General features: G+C 51.2%; 1 protein-coding gene across 4 annotated transcripts in view; it reads left to right on the top strand.

Moving 5' to 3' along the window:
* LOC112254289 (voltage-dependent calcium channel subunit alpha-2/delta-2-like) overlaps positions 1 to 12,549 on the top strand; it is a 309,636-nt gene that overhangs the window by 156,694 nt on the left and 140,393 nt on the right. The window contains exon 1 of one of the 4 annotated variants that reach the window (XM_042324236.1): positions 1,538 to 1,672. The exons of the other annotated variants lie outside the window; for them this stretch is intronic. Coding sequence (XP_042180170.1) covers positions 1,637 to 1,672 — 36 coding nt within the window. The 5' untranslated portion in view covers positions 1,538 to 1,636. Of the gene's footprint in view, positions 1 to 1,537; positions 1,673 to 12,549 lie in introns of those variants that run through there. 4 annotated transcript variants of the gene reach the window in all.

Below are 12,549 nucleotides of genomic sequence, written 5' to 3'. Positions count from 1 at the left end.
AGAGACAGAGAGTGGAAGAGAGAGAGAGGGAAGAGACAGAGAGGAAGGAAGAGAGTGGAAGAGACAGAGAGGAAGAGAGAGAGAGTGGAAGAGACAGAGAGTGGAAGAGAGAGAGAGTGGAAGAGAGAGAGTGGAAGAGACAGAGAGTGGAAGAGAGAGAGTGGAAGAGACAGAGTGGAAGAGACAGAGAGTGGAAGAGAGAGAGGGGAAAAGAGGAAGAGACAGAGAGTGGAAGAGACAGAGAGTGGAAGAGACAGAGAGTGGAAGAGACAGAGAGTGGAAGAGACAGAGAGTGGAAGAGACAGAGAGTGGAAGAGACAGAGAGTGGAAGAGACAGAGAGTGGAAGAGAGAGAGAAGAGACAGAGAGTGGAAGAGAGAGAGAGTGGAAGAGACAGAGAGTGGAAGAGAGAGAGAGAGTGGAAGAGACAGAGAGTGGAAGAGACAGAGAGTGGAAGAGTGGAAGAGACAGAGAGTGGAAGAGACAGAGAGTGGAAGAGAGAGAGAGTGGAAGAGACAGAGAGTGGAAGAGAGAGAGAGTGGAAGAAGAGAGAGTGGAAGAGACAGAGAGTGGAAGAGACAGAGAGTGGAAGAGAGAGAGAGAGTGGAAGAGACAGAGTGGAAGAGACAGAGAGTGGAAGAGAGAGAGAGTGGAAGAGACAGAGTGGAAGAGAGAGAGAGTGGAAGAGAGAGAGAGAGGAAGAGACAGAGAGTGGAAGAGAGAGAGAGTGGAAGAGACAGAGAGTGGAAGAGAGAGAGAGTGGAAGAGACAGAGAGTGGAAGAGAGAGAGAGTGGAAGAGACAGAGAGTGGAAGAGAGAGAGAGTGGAAGAGACAGAGAGTGGAAGAGAGAGAGAGTGGAAGAGAGAGAGTGGAAGAGAGAGAGAGTGGAAGAGACAGAGAGTGGAAGAGACAGAGAGTGGAAGAGAGAGAGAGTGGAAGAGACAGAGAGTGGAAGAGAGAGAGAGTGGAAGAGACAGAGAGTGGAAGAGAGAGAGAGTGGAAGAGACAGAGAGTGGAAGAGACAGAGAGTGGAAGAGAGAGAGGCTCAGGCTCCCTCCGAAACGGTAATGAGGCAGGCCCCACAGACGGAAGCCGCACCACGCCGCACACAGCCCTTGCATGCCCGTACCCATGTGCCTCCCTCCACAGGAGATAAGGGTGGGGTTGGGCTCATCTCTCTGAGATGAGAGAGCTGCCGTTTACCATGAACTCGACAGACAATAAGCATTGGATAAGAGCGCTAGGGAACAATGCTAGCACATTCCACTCATATCCCAATATAGCACTCTATACTCATCCTAAATCCACTGCACCATAGTAAGGCATGCCGTGCATACAGCCCCGTATTTCCCATTGCGTCACAGCACTACTAGATAGCATCCCGGCTGCGTTAGAACACAGCGTGTCTCAGAAATCTGCCACACACAGTTCCATTCAACAGCCCCATCTTTCATCGCACTACCTCCCGGTGTTCTGTGATGCTGATTATATTCTCATGCTGTCTAGTGTGTCTGAATATAACCTTGACATCTCCATACAGCGTACACCGGCGGAAGAGCCTCGACCACATAGTCACTGCTATATCTTCTCTCATCACCTCTCTCTCCACCTTTCTTTTCCGGCGCAGGAGAGCGACATGGAGTACTATGATTCGAAAGCGGAATCAGACTATGTGAGTACAGCGGTATGTCCTCCCAAGTCCTGCCCGTCCTGCTCCCCTGTACGTCTTGTTGTCACCCTGGTCACAGGCACGCGGGCTGTCTGTGTGTGTTAGTGCGCTGGTGAGACTCCTGTGACTGTTGCGTGTTGAGTGTTACAGGGCTGGAACCAGCACCATGCATGTGACCAAGCTCCCACTAAATGTCCTACCAAGAGATTCGGTCAAACCCTGGAGTATGCCTACCCAATCCCAAACCCCGAAGTACCTACCCTGCCTGTCCCGAACTATGCCTAAACCTCACCTGTCAAACCCCGAAGTTCCTACCCTGCCTGTCCCGAACTATGCCTAAACCTCACCTGTCAAACCTTGAAGTGCCCTCACCCCAACTGTCGAGTACCTCGTACCTAACCTCAACTTTCCGAACCCTGGTGAATTTAAATGACTAACTCAAACGGAAGTACCTAACCCTTATCGTTTACTGAGTAATTTAACCCCACGTGTCTACTGTGCATGTGACAGTGACTGCAGCTCCTACTTTCCTCCCAAGAGATTCAGTCAAACTCTGGACTTCAGCAGCACTCTCCTTGTGTTTTACCTCGTCCAATGCCACAATGCAGGGCTAAGGAACACCCAGCCACAAATCAGTGTAGTCTCCCAGTACCAATTCACAAGTAGCTATACAGTAACTACCATAGACAGACAGATTTCATGTTTGTCTTGTAACCGTTAATACCAGTCAACTACAGACTGCCCCCCTGGTCTGGGAACAGTCAATAGTCCTTCCGGGGGTGTTCAGGTCACACGCCGCTTTGTGCTACTGTACCAGGCCACCTGATTGATTAGCTATCAGAACCAAATCCAAGAATTCTCTAGGTCACCCAAGCACAAAGGAAAGGAAGGAATGAGGAGGGAGAGGATGGAGAGAGAGAGAGATGGAGGGATGGAGAGGCGGATAGAGAACGAGATAGAGGGATGGAGGAGAGAGCGATGAAGGAGAAAGGGAAAGAGGTGGAGAGAGATGGAGGAGAGAGAGAGTTGAAGAGAGAGAAAGATATGGAGAGAGAGGGAGGAGAGAGATATGAAGGAGAGGGAGAAAGAGATGAAGAGAGGCGGAAGAGAGAGAGAGAGAGAGAAAGATATGGAGGAGAGAGAAAGTGACAGACATGAAGGAGAGAGAGAAAGAGATGAAGAGAGGCAGAGGAGAGAGAGAGAGAGAGAGAGATGGAGATAGAGAGAAATGTGGGGACAGACAGACAGAGGAGCTAGCTATGCTATAAATCACGGCATGATTTTCTCGGTGTTCAAGGCGGCCCTCGTGATTAATGACACAGCACTTTAGGGCCTGTCAGCACGTCTAATTGGAGGACATCGGTCATCATTAACATGGTCGCTGCTGAGGCCGAGCCCTTGACACACCCCATGACCCTTGCCTCGCCACCTCAAGCTTATCCCAGCACACTGCTAGAGGTCATCCTGAGGTCAACCCCCATGCCAGCCTGGCTAGTTCAAAACAGATACTAATGTCCCCCTTTGGTTCCTTGAAAAAAAAACTCCATTATGTCCAGAGACCTGTTCGAACTTTCCATGGTGGTTGAGCTGCCCACTGCTTCTTCCCTCTATCCCTTCCTCTCATCCACTGCTTCCTCCCTCTATCCCTTCCTCTCACCCACTGCTTCCTCCCTCTATCCCTTCCTGCCACCCACTGCTTCCTCCCTCTATCCCTTCCTGCCACCCACTGCTTCCTCCCTCTATCCCTTCCTCTCACCCACTGCTTCTTCCCTCTATCCCTTCCTCTCACCCACTGCTTCCTCCCTCTATCCCTTCCTGCCACCCACTGCTTCCTCCCTCTATCCCTTCCTCTCACCCACTGCTTCTTCCCTCTATCCCTTCCTCTCACCCACTGCTTCCTCCCTCTATCCCTTCCTGCCACCCACTGCTTCTTCCCTCTATCCCTTCCTCTCACCCACTGCTTCCTCCCGCTATCCCTTCCTGCCACCCACTGCTTCCTCCCTCTATCCCTTCCTCTCACCCACTGCTTCCTCCTCTATCCCTTCCTCTCACCCACTGCTTCCTCCTCTATCCCTTCCTCTCACCCACTGCTTCCTTCCTCTATCCTTCCTCTCACCCACTGCTTCCTTCCTCTATCCCTTCCTCTTACCCACTGATTCCTCCCTCTATCCCATCCTCTTACCCACTGATTCCTCCCTATTTTCCTTCCTCTCACCCACCCCTCACCCTTTCCCCTGCAATTCCTCCACCTCTATCTCCTCCCTCTACAGTATGACCACTCACTCTCCTATCACTGATCCACAGTGTCTACTCTCTCCAACTGACCCCTAGTCCTGAACCCGTGCTCTACTCCTGTACCCGTGCTCTACTCCTGTACCTGTGCTCTACTCCTGCACCCGTGCTCTACTCCTGTACCCGTGCTCTACTCCTGTACCGTGCTCTACTTCTGTACCCGTGCTGTACCCCTGTACCTTTGCTCTACTCCTGTACCCATGCTCTACTTCTGTACCCGTGCTCTACCCCTGTACCCGTGCTCTACCTCTGTAGTCGTGCTCTACTCCTGTAACTTTTCTCTACTCCTGTACCTTTTCTCTACTCCTGTACTCGTGCTCCATCCCTGTACCCGTGCTCGTCTCCTGTACCCGTGCTCTACTCCTGTACCGGTGCTCCACTCCTGTAACTTTGCTTTTCCCCATACCCTGGCTTTACTCCTGTACCCTTGCTCTACTCCTGTACCTGTGCTCTACTCCTGTATCCGTGCTCTACTCCTGTACCTTAGCTCTACTCGTGTACCTTTTCTTTAACCCTGTACCCGAGCTCTACTCCTCTACCCGTATTCTACTCCTGTACCTTTGCTTTTCCCCATACCCTGGCTTTACTCCTGTACCCTTGCTCTACTCCTGTACCTGTGCTCTACTCCTGTATCCGTGCTCTACTCCTGTACCTTAGCTCTACTCGTGTACCTTTTCTTTAACCCTGTACCCGTGCTCTACTCCTGTACCCGTGCTTTACTCCTGTACTTTTACTCTAATCCTGTACCCGTGCTCTACTCCTGTACCCGTGCTCTACCCCTGTACCCGTGTTCTTCTCCTGTACCCATGCTCTACTCCTGCACCTGTGCTCTACTCCTGTACCTGTAATCTACTCCTGTACTTTTGCTCTACCCCTGTACCCGTGCTCTATTCCTGTAGCCATGCTCTACTCCGGTCCCCGTGCTCTACTCCTGTACCCGTGCTTTACTCCTGTACTTTTGCTCCACTCCTGTACCCATGCTCTACTCCTGTACTCATGCTCTACTTCTGTACCCGTGCTCTACTCTTGTACCCGTGCTCTACTCCTGTACCTGTGCTCTACTCCTGTTCTCATGCTCTGCTCCTGTACCCGTGCTCTACTCCTGTACCCGTGCTCTACTCCTGTGCCCGTGCTCTGCTCCTATACGCATGCTCTACTCCTGTACCTGTGCTCTACTCCTGTACCTGTGCTCTTCTCCTGTACCTGTGCTCTACCCCTATACCTGTGCTCTTCTCCTGTACCTGTGCTCTACCCCTATACCTGTGCTCTACTCCTGTCCTCGTGCTCTACTCCTGTAAATCAAATCAAATCAAATTTATTTATATAGCCCTTCGTACATCAGCTGATATCTCAAAGTGCTGTACAGAAACCCAGCCTAAAACCCCAAACAGCATGCAATGCAGGTGTAGAAGCACGGTGGCTAGGAAAAACTCCCTAGAAAGGCCAAAACCTAGGAAGAAACCTAGAGATGAACCAGGCTATGTGGGGTGGCCAGTCCTCTTCTGGCTGTGCCGGGTGGAGATTATAACAGAACATGGCCAAGATGTTCAAATGTTCATAAATGACCAGCATGGTCGAATAATAATAAGGCAGAACAGTTGAAACTGGAGCAGCAGCACAGTCAGGTGGACTGGGGACAGCAAGGAGTCATCATGTCAGGTAGTCCTGGGGCACGGTCCTAGGGCTCAGGTCCTCCGAGAGAGAGAAAGAAAGAGAGAATTAGAGAGAGCATATGTGGGGTGGCCAGTTCTCTTCTGGCTGTGCCGGGTGGAGATTATAACAGAACATGGCCAAGATGTTCAAATGTTCATAAATGACCAGCATGGTTGAATAATAGTAAGGCAGAACAGTTGAAACTGGAGCATCAGCATGGCCAGGTGGACTGGGGACAGCAAGGAGTCATCATGTCAGGTAGTCCTGGGGCATGGTCCTAGGGCTCAGGTCAGTTGAAACTGGAGCAGCAGCATGGCCAGGTGGACTGGGGACAGCAAGGAGTCATCATGTCAGGTAGTCCTGGGGCATGGTCCTAGGGCTCACGTCCTCCGAGAGAGAGAAAGAAAGAGAGAAGGAGAAAATTAGAGAACGCACACTTAGATTCACACAGGACAGCGAATAGGACAGGAGAAGTACTCCAGATATAACAAACTGACCCTAGCCCCCGACACATAAACTACTGCAGCATAAATACTGGAGGCTGAGACAGGAGGGTTCAGGAGACACTGTGGCCCCATCCGAGGACACCCCCAGACAGGGCCAAACAGGAAGGATATACAGTGCCTTGCGAAAGTATTCGCCCCCTTGAACTTTGCGACCTTTTGCCACATTTCAGGCTTCAAACATAAAGATATAAAACTGTATTTTTTTGTGAAGAATCAACAACAAGTGGGACACAATCATGAAGTGGAACGACATTTATTGGATATTTCAAACTTTTTTAACAAATCAAAAACTGAAAAATTGGGCGTGCAAAATTATTCAAAGCTAGTCGGAAGACTTCCAGTTTGGTGTGGCGCCATTTCCGTTCCAATTTTCTGGAAGCTTGCTTCAGAGCTCGGGTATTTTCTGTGTACCAGGGAGCTAGTTTCTTATGAGAAATGTTTTTAGTTTTTAGGGGTGCAACTGCATCTAGGGTATTGCGCAAGGTTAAATTGAGATCCTCAGTTAGGTGGTTAACTGATTTTTGTCCTCTGGCGTCCTTGGGTAGACAGAGGGAGTCTGGAAGGGCATCAAGGAATCTTTGTGTTGTCTGTGAATTTATAGCATGACTTTTGATGTTCCTTGGTTGGGGTCTGAGCAGATTATTTGTTGCAATTGCAAACGTAATAAAATGGTGGTCCGATAGTCCAGGATTATGAGGAAAAACATTAAGATCCACCACATTTATTCCATGGGACAAAACTAGGTCCAGCGTATGACTGTGACAGTGAGTGGGTCCAGAGACATGTTGGACAAAACCCACTGAGTAGATGATGGCTCCGAAAGCCTTTTGGAGTGGGTCTGTGGACTTTTCCATGTGAATATTAAAGTCACCAAAGATTAGAATATCATCTGCTATGACTACAAGGTCCGATTCAGGGAACTCAGGGAATTCAGTGAGAAACGCTGTATATGGCCCAGGAGGCCTGTAAACAGTAGCTATAAAAAGTGATTGAGTAGGCTGCATAGATTTCATGACTAGAAGCTCAAAAGACGAAAACGCTATTTTTTTTTGTAAATTGAAATTTGCTATCGTAAATGTTAGCAACACCTCCGCCTTTGCGGGATGCACGGGGATATGGTCACTAGTGTAGCCAGGAGGTGAGGCCTCATTTAAAACAGTAAATTCATCAGGCTTAAGCCATGTTTCAGTCAGGCCAATCACATCAAGATTATGATCAGTGATTAGTTCATTGACTATAATTGCCTTTGAAGTGAGGGATCTAACATTAAGTAGCCCTATTTTGAGATGTGAGGTATCATGATCTCTTTCAGTAATGACAGGAATGGAGGTGGTCTTTATCCTAGTGAGATTGCTAAGGCGAACACCGCCATGTTTAGTTTTGCACAACCTAAGTCGAGGCACAGACACGGTCTCAATGGTGATAGCTGAGCTGACTACACTGACTGTGCTAGTGGCAGACTCCACTATGCTGGCAGGCTGGCTAACAGCCTGCTGCCTGGCCTGCACCCTATTTCATTGTGGAGCTAGAGGAGTTAGAGCCCTGTCTATGCTGTACTCGTCCTCTACTCCTCTACCCGTGCTCTACTCCTGTACCTTTGCTCTACTCCTGAGCCCTTTCTCTACTCATGTACACGGGCTCTACTCCTGTCCTCGTGCTCTACTCCTGTACTCGTGCTCTACTCCTGTAGCCTTGCTCTACTCCTGTAGCCGTGCTCTACTCCTGTCCTCGTGCTCTACTCCTGTACCCGTGCTCTACTCCTGTAGCCGTGCTCTACTCCTGTTCTCGTGCTCTACTCCTGTACTCGTGCTCTACTCCTGTACCCGTGCTCTACTACTGTCCTCGTGCTCTACTCCTGTACCTTGGCTTTACTCCTGTACCCCTGCTCTACTCCTGTCCTCGTGCTCTACTCCTGTATCCGTGCTCTACTCCTGTACCCGTGCTCTACTCCTGTACCTGTGCTTTACTCCTGTACCTGTGCTTTACTCCTGTACCCGTGCTCTACTCCTGTCCTCGTGCTCTACTCCTGTACCTGTGCTCTACTCCTGTCCTCATGCTCTACTCCTGTACCCGTGCTCTACTCCTGTACCCGTGCTTTACTCCTGTACTTTTACTCTACTCCTGTAACCGTGCTCTACTCCTGTACCTCATGCTCTACTCCTGTACTCGTGCTCTACTCCTGTACCCGTGCTTTACTCCTGTACTTTTACTCTACTCCTGTACCTGTGCTCTACTCCTGTACCTGTGCTCTACTCCTGTACCCGTGCTTTTCTCCTGTACTTTTTCTCTACTCCTATACCCGTACTCTACTCCTGTACCCGTGCTCTACCCCCTATACCTGTGCTCTTCTCCTGTACCTGTGCTCTACTCCTGTATCCGTGCTCTACTCCTGAATCCGTGCTCTACTCCTGTCCTCGTGCTATACTCCTGTACACGTCCTATACTCCTCTACCCGTGCTCTACTCCTGTACCTTTGCTCTACTCCTGAGCCCTTGCTCTACTCATGTACACGGGCTCTACTCCTGTCCTCGTGCTCTACTCCTGTAGCCGTGCTCTACTCCTGTCCTCGTGCTCTACTCCTTTACTCATGCTCTACTCCTGTACCCGTGATCTACTCCTGTAGCCGTGCTCTACTCCTGTTCTCGTGCTCTACTCCTGTACTTGTGCTCTACTCCTGTACCTGTGCTCTACTACTGTCCTCGTGCTCTACTCCTGTACCTTGGCTTTACTCCTGTACCCCTGCTCTACTCCTGTCCTCGTGCTCTACTCCTGTACCCGTGCTCTACTCCTGTACCCGTGCTCTACTCCTGTACCCGTACTCTACTCCTGTACCCGTGCTATACTCCTGTACACGTCCTATACTCCTCTACCTGTGCTCTACTCCTGTACCTTTGCTCTACTCCTGAGCCCTTGCTCTACTCATGTACACGGGCTCTACTCCTGTCCTCGTGCTCTACTCCTGTACTCGTGCTCTACTCCTGTAGCCTTGCTCTACTCCTGTAGCTGTGCTCTACTCCTGTCCTCGTGCTCTACTCCTTTACTCGTGCTCTACTCCTGTACCCGGGCTCTACTCCTGTAGCCACGCTCTGCTCCTGTTCTCGTGCTCTACTCCTGTACCCGTGCTCTACTCCTGTACCCGTGCTCTACTCCTGTACCCGTGCTCTACTCCTGTACCTGTGCTCTACTCCTGTACCGTGCTCTTCTCCTGTAGCCGTGCTCTACTCCTGTCCTCGTGCTCTACTCCTGTACCCGTGCTCTACTCCTGTAGCCGTGCTCTACTCCTGCCCTCGTGCTCTACTCCTGTACCTGTGCTCTACTCCTGTCCTCGTGCTCTACTCCTGTACCTGTGCTCTACTCCTGTACCCGTGCTCTACTCCTGTCCTTGTGCTCTACTCCTGTACCTGTGCTCTACTCCTGTACCTGTGCTCTACTCCTGTACCCGTGCTCTACTCCTGTACCTGTGCTCTTCTCCTATACCTGTGCTCTTCTCCTCTACCTGTGCTCTACTCCTGTATCCGGGCTCTACTCCTGAATCCGTGCTCTACTCCTGTATCCGTGCTATACTCCTGTACCCGTGCTCTACTCCTGTACCTGTGCTCTACTCCTGTACCTTTGCTTTACTCCTGTACCCGTGCTCTACTCATATACACAAGCTCTACTCCTGTCCTCGTGCTCTACTCCTGTACTCGTGCTCTACTCCTCTACCCGTGCTCTACTCCTGTACTCGTGCTCTACTCCTGTACCCGTGCTCTACTCCTGTCCTCGTGCTCTAATCCTGTACCTTGGCTTTACTCCTGTACCCCTGCTCTACTCCTGTGCTCGTGCTCTACTCCTGTACCTGTGCTCTACTCCTGTACCTGTGCTCTACTCCTCTACCCGTGCTCTACTCCTGTACCTTTGCTCTACTCCTTAGCCCTTGCTCTACTCATGTACACGGGCTCTACTCCTGTCCTCGTGCTCTACTCCTGTACCCGTGCTCTACTCCTGTCCTCGTGCTCTACTCCTGTAGCTGTGCTCTACTCCTGTCCTCGTGCTCTACTCCTTTACTCGTGCTCTACTCCTGTACCCGTGCTCTACTCCTGTAGCCACGCTCTGCTCCTGTTCTCGTGCTCTACTCCTGTACTCGTGCTCTACTCCTGTACCCGTGCTCTACTCCTGTACCTCGTGCTCTACTCCTGTACCCGTGCTCTACTCCTGTACCCGTGCTCTTCTCCTGTAGCCGTGCTCTACTCCTGTCCTCGTGCTCTACTCCTGTACCCGTGCTCTACTCCTGTAGCCGTGCTCTACTCCTGTCCTCGTGCTCTACTTCTGTACTCGTGCTCTACTCCTGTCCTCGTGCTCTACTCCTGTACCTGTGCTCTACTCCTGTACCTCGTGCTCTACTCCTGTCCTTGTGCTCTACTCCTTGTACCTGTGCTCTACTCCTGTACCTGTGCTCTACTCCTGTACCTTGCTCTACCCTGTACCTGTGCTCTTCTCCTCTACCTGTGCTCTTCTCCTGTACCTGTGCTCTAATCCTGTATCCGTGCTCTACTCCTGAATCCGTGCTCTACTCCTGTATCCGTGCTATACTCCTGTACCCGTGCTCTACTCCTGTACCTGTGCTCTACTCCTGTACCTTTGCTTTACTCCTGTACCCGTGCTCTACTCATATACACAAGCTCTACTCCTGTCCTCGTGCTCTACTCCTGTACTCGTCCTCTACTCCTCTACCCGTGCTCTACTCCTGTACCTTTGCTCTACTCCTGAGCCCTTGCTCTACTCCTGTCCTCGTGCTCTACTCCTGTCCTCGTGCTCTACTCCTGTACTCGTGCTCTACTCCTGTACCCGTGCTCTACTCCTGTCCTCGTGCTCTACTCCTCTACCCGTGCTCTACTCCTGTACCCGTGCTCTACTCCTGTAGCCGTGCTCTACTCCTGTACACGTGCTCTACTCCTGTACTCGTGCTCTACTCCTGTACCCGTGCTCTACTCCTGTCCTCGTGCTCTACTCCTGTACCTTGGCTTTACTCCTGTACCCCTGCTCTACTCCTGTCCTCGTGCTCTACTCCTGTACCCGTGCTCTACTCCTGTCCTCGTGCTCTACTCCTGTACCCGTGCTCTACTCCTATACCTGTGCTCTTCTCCTGTACCTGTGCTCTACTCCTGTACCCGTGCTCTACTCCTGTACCCGTGCTCTACTCCTGTCATCGTGCTCTACTCCTGTACCTGTGCTTTACTCCTGTACCCGTGCTCTACTCCTGCCCTTGTGCTCTACTCCTGTACCTGTGCTCTACTCCTGACCTCGTGCTCTACTCCTGTACCTCGTGCTCTACTCCTGTCCTTGTGCTCTACTCCTGTACCTGTGCTCTACTCCTGTACCCGTGCTTTTCTCCCTGTACTTTTTCTCTACTCCTGTACCCGTGCTCTTCTCCTGTACCCGTGCTCTACTCCTGTAACCGTGCTCTACTCCTGTACCCGTGCTTTACTCCTGTACCTTTACTCTACTCCTGTAAACTTGCTCTACTCCTGTACCCGTGCTCTACTCCTGTACCCGTGCTTTACTCCTGTACTCTACTCTACTCCTGTAGCCGTGCTCTACTTTTTCTGTGCTCTACTCCTGTGTGCTCTACTCCTGTACCCGTGCTCTACTCTCTGTACCCGTGCTCTACTCCTGTACCTGTGCTCTTCTCCTGTACCTGTGCTCTCTCCTGTATCCTGTATCGTGCTCTACTCCTGTATCCGTGCTCTACTCCTGTCATCGTGCTCTACTCCTGTACCTGTGCTCTACTCCTGTATCCGTGCTCTACTCCTGTATCCGTGCTATACTCCTGTACCCGTGCTATACTCCTGTACCCGTGCTCTACTCCTGTACCTGTGCTCTACTCCTGTACCTTTGCTTTACTCCTATACCCATGCTCTACTCATGTACACAGGCTCTACTCCTGTCCTCGTGCTCTACTCCTGTACCCGTGCTCTACTCCTGAATCGGTGCTCTACTCCTGTACCTTGTGCTCTACTCCTGAGCCCTTGCTCTACTCATGTACACGGGCTCTACTCCTGTCCTTGTGCTCTACTCCTGTACTCGTGCTCTACTCCTGTACCCGTGCTCTACTCCTGTAGCCGTGCTCTACTCCTGTCCTCGTGCTCTACTCCTGTACTCCGTGCTCTACTCCTGTACCCGTGCTCTACTCCTGTAGCCGTGCTCTACTCCTGTTCTCGTGCTCTACTCCTGTACCCGTGCTCTACTCCTGTAAGCCTGTCTACTCCTGTTCTACTCCTGTCCTCGTGCTCTCTACTCCTGTACTCATGCTCTACTCCTGTCCTCGTGCTCTACTCCTGTACCCGTGCTCTACTCCTGTACCCATGCTCTACTCCTGTCCTCGTGCTCTACTCCTGTACCTGTGCTCTACTCCTGTACCTGTGCTCTACTCCTGTACCTTTGCTTTAC

The sequence above is a fragment of the Oncorhynchus tshawytscha genome, linkage group LG07, assembly GCF_018296145.1.
Source record: "Oncorhynchus tshawytscha isolate Ot180627B linkage group LG07, Otsh_v2.0, whole genome shotgun sequence".
Lineage (NCBI taxonomy): Eukaryota > Metazoa > Chordata > Actinopteri > Salmoniformes > Salmonidae > Oncorhynchus > Oncorhynchus tshawytscha.
This window is presented reverse-complemented; position numbering and strand designations above follow the sequence as displayed.